The sequence below is a fragment of the Glandiceps talaboti genome, chromosome 13 (assembly GCF_964340395.1).
Source record: "Glandiceps talaboti chromosome 13, keGlaTala1.1, whole genome shotgun sequence".
Lineage (NCBI taxonomy): Eukaryota > Metazoa > Hemichordata > Enteropneusta > Spengelidae > Glandiceps > Glandiceps talaboti.
The window spans coordinates 2,357,501-2,365,000 of record NC_135561.1 but is presented as its reverse complement, the minus strand read 5'-3'; the positions used below and the strand labels follow the sequence as shown (position 1 = coordinate 2,365,000).

The 7,500-nt window shown below is 37.3% G+C and overlaps 1 protein-coding gene across 1 annotated transcript in view; it reads left to right on the top strand.

Moving 5' to 3' along the window:
• The first annotated feature begins 167 nt into the window (after positions 1-167).
• LOC144444890 (uncharacterized) overlaps positions 168-7,500 on the top strand; it is a 14,871-nt gene continuing 7,538 nt past the window's right edge. The window contains exons 1-4 of the mRNA XM_078134441.1: positions 168-258; positions 1,406-1,525; positions 4,131-4,167; positions 4,661-4,719. Of these exons, the coding sequence (XP_077990567.1) occupies positions 1,420-1,525; positions 4,131-4,167; positions 4,661-4,719 (202 nt within the window). The 5' untranslated portion in view covers positions 168-258; positions 1,406-1,419. The remainder of the gene's footprint in view (positions 259-1,405; positions 1,526-4,130; positions 4,168-4,660; positions 4,720-7,500) is intronic.

Below are 7,500 nucleotides of genomic sequence, written 5' to 3'. Positions count from 1 at the left end.
CGTTCGTCTTTGTCGCCAACTAGTGAATTTTTAATAAATGAGAATTTTTCAATTTAATTATCATCTGTCAATTCTGCCATCTAATCTCGAAGACACGTTGGGCGTGATAACGTCATCCAAGTATAAGAACTCCCTTGACTTGGGTGTCATACTCAATACGTTGACAGAGACGCCATCGTATCTTGAGATCTAAGAGTACTGCCCCAGATCAAAGCTATATTTCAATTTTGAAGAGAAAGGACTGTCACAAAAACTCAGGTACGATTTTCTTTGTTTACGTCAAAGTTAGCGTTCATCTTATTATTGAACGGTGTATTTTATGTCCAGCGGCCTACTGACGATCCTGGTAGACCAGGTGTTTTAGTACAACCTACCAAAAGACCTACATGTACATCGTTCAAAATCCATGCTCACTTTACCATATATAAAGTACTCTGTGGCTGTGTAGTAGAACCCAAGCCTACCGATTGAATCATTTCATCATCGCGAGTCGATAAAGATTTTCTGTAATATTCTTGTTAGTTGCATCTTTTGTAACCTTAGAAACGGATGGAGATAGTTTTTATAATATCAGTATATATTGTCACCCCTTACCTGTGTTTCATACGTTTACACAGTGTTCTCTTCAACCCTATCTATTTTGCTATGTAGAAATATATCGCTTTCAATTTAGTGAGGTGTATATTTGTTCCATAATTTACAATTTTACGATTGTCTAGTTATAAAATGTTTTTTTTTTCGTCGATTTCATGATTTAGTAATTGTTGACACAAATTAATCAATATAGCAAACATGGTCTCAGCCAGGCTTTTTTATTGAACTGAGACGAAATTGTTTACTTAAATTTAACTGGAGAGATAAGATAGATAGATAGATAGATAGATAGATAGATGGATGGATGGATGGATGGATGGATGGATGGATGGATGGATGGATGGATGGATGGATGGACGGACGGACGGACGGACGGACGGACGGACGGACGGACGGACGGACGGACGGACGGACGGACGGACAGACAGACAGACAGACAGACAGACAGACAGACAGACAGACAGACAGACAGACAGACAGACAGACAGACAGACAGACAGACAGACAGACAGACAGACAGATAGATAGATAGATAGATAGATAGATAGATAGATACAGTATGTATGTGTGTCTACAAGTGATAGACTAGTGGACTATTGTATACTGGCATAATTTAACACTATCAAGTAAAATACGTTGTAACTTATCAAGATGATACTCACCATAAATGTTCATTCAGTGGCCAAAAACTACGACTAACTGTTCACTGTGTTATTAGTATATTAACACGAACGCAAGTAAGGCTCAGAAAATGTGTACCACAAAGCTTATCGTAGTTGTATTGTTCTTTTACCTTCTTCTGATGTCTTAGATTGACGAATCAACATGGCCAACGAGGTGACGCAGGAGATTTCAAAAACTATAGTGATTACCTTGGTTGTAATCTGTCTTCTGTTCGTCCATTCCTGTGAGGCAAAACGACCAAGAAAGGGTAAGACTACTTTGTTGTTGTTGATCAAGATGATTGAATGGTTACAGCTGCAAAGCTGAAACCTGCAAGTTGCCGGTTCGAGCCTCGCCGCTGTCGTTTGTTTCCCCAATTGCTAAAATCATTGAGCAAGATCAACCCAGCCAACTCAGCTGTATGATGGGGAACATGTGATAGACAGGTTACAATTAATGTCATTTTTAAATCATGTGTGCTTAAGGGAGACCACAATGGACTGTATGCTCCCCGAGGAGTATAAAGGGTTGCTGTACCACTGTAAGTCCGTCCCAGGGGTAATAATTGTAAAGCACAGTGTGAGAGAGTGCTGTTTAAAAAAATATTATTTTTATGCAAAATTCTGGGAAATTCAGTTTCACTTAATTTTAAAAACGAGCCTTTCCACACAACATTTTCATCATAAATTTCATTAAGGATTATATTAATATATCATGTATATGGCCACCTATTGGGTCAAACATTTATTTATTTAAAGAAAATTATTACTAAGGAGTCATGAATATTCAGTGTGCATGTAATAAATGTTATGTGTGCTAAATTCCCCGAGGACTAGAATGAGAGCAATAAATGGGACAATTGTGCAAATTTTAATTAATGAAATAATGAAATGTATCTTTAGAACCCAAGATTCAAGGAAATATCTTTATTTTCTGGAGTGGCGGTTTCTTTCATTCAACAGTTTTAAAATTTTGCAGGGAAATTGACAACTTGAATGGTTAAGTCAATTTCTCCCAATAGCTATCACGATATATTTCGTTATTTTTTTTCTTAGAAAGTGTTCAAGCCTTCCAATTATCCGAATTACCTGTCATCAACTGCATTCTGTACGCCGTCAATATGTTCATGTGTAAACAGTTCCATTCCGTCAATAAATTGTAACAATGCAGGAAGATGATAGGGTTTAATCAACATATCATCAGACTTTAATAGATAGAAGCCTAAGCAAGTACGATAATATGAAACTTTGAATAAGTCCGGCTGAAATTGAAACAAACATTACAGAACAAATATTTCTAGATCCGGCTTTTGTTTTAAATTGTTAACGTAAATATAAGTCGGCTTTATATAATAATGTTGACATCTCTGTATGCCATACAACGGGTGATTAGTTGGAATTAAATTACTCAGACAACCAGGAAGCTGAAATAGAAACTATTAGTTGTAATATAGTCTGTCAAAACATACAGAATACTTACAACAGACTGAAATAGAATACGAGTAAAGAAGAAAACAATACTACTCAGTGTGATTGCTAATTAAACAGCGATGGGTTGATATAGATGAACGCTATCATTATATATTTTGCAATTTTGACGTTTTATTGCCTGTCGGTTAGTCCTTGTACTCCGCGTATTTCACACACACACACACACACACACACACACACACACACACACACACACACACACACACACACATTCCACACAGGTACGTAAACACACACACACACACACACACACTCTCTCTCTCTCTCTGTGTCTGTCTGTCTGTCTGTCTGTCTGTGCGTGTCTCTCTCGGTCTGTCTCTCTCTGTCTGTCTATCTATCTATCTATCTGTCTATCTGTCTGTCTGTCTGTCTCTGTCTGTCTGTCTGTCTGTCTGTCTGTCTGTCTCTCTCTGTCTGTCTGTCTGTCTGTCTCTGTCTGTCTCTCTTTCTCTCTCTCTCTCTCTCTCTCTCTCTCTCTCTCTCTCTCTCTCTCTCTCTCTCTCTCTCTCTCTCTCTCTCTTTCTCTCTCGCTTTCTCTCGTTACAGTATACTGTACCCAGTAGCGAAGCTATTGGCAGAATTGTTATTTTAGGCGAATGTAATCAATTACATTATTGTGTAGTGCGTATCGTCCAGTAATTACAGGGGGCGGGGAAATTAGGCCTGGACTGTTGCGTAAAATGTGCCCATCCCACTATTCCGTCGAGTTAAAAAATGACTCTCCCTCAACTTTCATTCTCTAAATTTAAAATATGACCCTCCCTCAACTTTCATTCTCTAGATTTAAAACATGACCCTCCCCCTATTCAAAACATGAGTCAAATGCTGTCAGATATGTAAAAGGACACGAGTCCCAGAATCTCTCTTAAAATGGTCTAAAAAGTAGATGTTAGCATTCGAAGGTATACTATTTCTTTCCTCAGGTGTTGAGGAATGAAGTTAAATGTGGACAATAGCAATGGGTGACTATGTAGTCTAAACAGGGTACCTTGTGCGATGATATTACCGATGTTAATAAGCATAATGAATATTCATTATTCAGCTATTTCGTATGCATTTCAGCTGATTCTTGTAAGGCAGTATAGCCCACCCCAAAATTAATTCCCAAAGGAGGCACAAGTTCAAATTGGTCTTTCTTTCAAATGTAGATGATGAAAAACAACGAAATGGCTCTCCAGAAACTATCATTTATTTTGTTAAGTGGTGTTCCCCTATCAGCGTTTATACTCTTGTTCTTTCTGCTCATATTCAGTGTCTTGATTGTCTTGTCTTTATTATTCACTTGGAGAGAATAGATTCCCTGGAATGAGTGATGGTCTCAACCTTTTATGGTCATCCACCTTTGATGCAAACATACTCAAACATATCCCACTCTTTCTACAGGTTTTCGAGCAGCAGTAGCACAAGACACGAACTGGATGTAAGTAAAACTTCATCTTTTTTGTTTTGTTTGTTTGTTTGTTTGTTTGTTTGTTTGTTTGTTTGTTTGTTTGTTTGTTTGTTTGTTTTTGTATGTATGTATGTATGTATGTATGTATGTATGTATGTATGTATGTATGTATGTCTGTCTGTCTGTCTGTCTGTCTGTCTGTCTGTCTGTCTGTCAACTTGCCTGCCTGTCTGTCCGTACTTCCGCCAATCCGTCTGCGTTTCTTTCTTTAATCGTTGATGAATGCTGTGTAGTTCATCGATTAACTAAAAAAACCCACACAATTCTTATGATGTCGTGAAGTGTTTTACCGACGGTCTTTGATTTAGATGCAGTATGGGTGTATTCTCGGTGCTATTTGACGAAAATAATGAGTTTCATGTGATTATATGTAATTCCAATTCAAGTTACCAATAACTCATGTTTAGATTACACGATGAAAAGTGACATAAACTATGTATCGTGTTTTGTACCTGTACTATAGTCTTCGACGGAGATATCCGGGGTATACTGAAGATAACACGAGTGGATTCTCCCTTGAAGGTAAGAACTGATTGCATTGTCTGCCACGTCTTTACTTTGTATAGAAAGCATATCATGGCACTAACAATGGACTATACAGGATCCCAAAAATAGGGGTACCATCAAATTCCGTTGTTTTTTGTTTGTTGTATGATATCTTTGACGACAATCAGTTAAAAATAACCAAGACAACCATTTATCAGTGACAGATGCTAGAAAATTTGTTTGAAATTATTGATAAGTCTAGCTCAGACCACACTCCGGAATATCCATGAGTTCTGATAATAACTAATATACAGCATCACACATTCACTCACAGACAGAAACAACGCACATCACAAAAAAGAGAGAGACGTGGAGCAGAACTTTCTAAAACTGATAAGAAAGTTATACTTTTTGGTATACTATATTTTTTTTAACTTAGGCAACTGTCAGAGTGTAGTCTCTAGTCTGTCAGTCTGACCATGCACAATTCTACGGGGTATAACCAAGTAACTTGACAACAAAAGGCTACTTACTACCATACACAATTCTACGGGGTATAACCAAGTAACTTGACAACAACAGGCTACTTACTACCATACACAATTCTACGGGGTATAACCAAGTAACTTGACAACAAAAGGCTACTTACTACCATACACAATTCTACGGGGTATAACCAAGTAACTTGACAACAACAGGCTACTTACTACCATACACAATTCTACGGGGTATAACCAAGTAACTTGACAACAAAAGGCTACTTACTACCATACACAGTTCTACGGGGTATAACCAAGTAACTTGACAACAACAGGCTACTTACTACCATACACAATTCTACGGGGTATAACCAAGTAACTTGACAACAACAGGCTACTTACTACCATACACAATTCTACGGGGTATAACCAAGTAACTTGACAACAACAGGCTACTTACTACCATACACAATTCTACGGGGTATAACCAAGTAACTTGACAACAACAGGCTACTTACTACCATACACAATTCTACGGGGTATAACCAAGTAACTTGACAACAACAGGCTACTTACTACCATGCACAATTCTACGGGGTATAACCAAGTAACTTGACAACAACAGGCTACTTACTACCATACACAATTCTACGGGGTATAACCAAGTAACTTGACAACAACAGGCTACTTACTACCAAACCAAAAAGACTATAGACTTTCAATTAGACGTCACGATATTTTTTCAATCTCACATAACGTCTTTGCTTACGTATTACACATAACGTCTTTGCTTACGTATTACACATAACGTCTTTGCTTACGCATTACACATAACGTCTTTGCTTACGCATTACACATAACGTCTTTGCTTACGCATTACACATAACGTCTTTGCTTACGCATTACACATAACGTCTTTGCTTACGCATTACACATAACGTCTTTGCTTACGCATTACACATAACGTCTTTGCTTACGCATTACACATAACGTCTTTGCTTACGCATTACACATAACGTCTTTGCTTACGCATTACACATAACGTCTTTGCTTACGTATTACACATAACGTCTTTGCTTACGCATTACACATAACGTCTTTGCTTACGTATTACACATAACGTCTTTGCTTACGCATTACACATAACGTCTTTGCTTACGCATTACACATAACGTCTTTGCTTACGCATTACACATAACGTCTTTGCTTACGCATTACACATAACGTCTTTGCTTACGCATTACACATAACGTCTTTGCTTACGCATTACACATAACGTCTTTGCTTACGCATTACACATAACGTCTTTGCTTACGCATTACACATAACGTCTTTGCTTACGCATTACACATAACGTCTTTGCATACGCATTACACATAACGTCTTTGCTTACGCATTACACATAACGTCTTTGCTTACGCATTACACATAACGTCTTTGCTTACGCATTACACATAACGTCTTTGCTTACGCATTACACATAACGTCTTTGCTTACGCATTACACATAACGTCTTTGCTTACGCATTACACATAACGTCTTTGCTTACGCATTACACATAACGTCTTTGCTTACGCATTACACATAACGTCTTTGCTTACGCATTACGCTTACGCTTAAGCATTACACACATTGTTTTAGGTTTTTGTTGTGTTTTGCTTTTGTTGCTACTGTATATATTTTTCTTGAGCCACAAACCCGACTCGTTTGAACAAACTATTTTTGTTGTCCATCCAAAAAGTTAAGTTATTTTTTATTTACTTTTCAATGTATTTCTTTGCTATATATTACTTTTCCTCACTTGCATGATATTACAGTTTTTGTACTTGATTGTTTCATCCGACAGGGGTGTTAATTTGAGATAAAGTGTATCATATTATATGATTACGTGTTATCATTGCCTTTATTTGTTTTGCTACTAATTGGTAAGAGACGTTCAAATCATCGTGCTGCCTAATTGAAACTCTATAGTCACTCTTGTTTGGTAATTACTATACTTAAAAGTTTTGGATCTATGAAATCGTCACTGTAACTGAAGTCTACATGTCGTGTTGACGACACTATCAAACTCGTTCTAAATGAGAATCCACAGTGTCAAATATGCTAGTATTACGGACAAGCAAGTCAAAGGTTGAGATACTAAAGTACATTTTGCACCTGTTGCTAAGGCCCTGTTGCTAAGGCCTAATAAAAATTTGTGTGGTTCCGATTACGTTTAAGTTTAGAATAAGTGGGGGTTTTCCATTGTTTTCCAAATGGTCTCTTTAGATCTGTTATTTATTTCTTCCTATAAGATGTAAATCCATTACAGATTGGAAGAACAGTTTTATACTGTCTT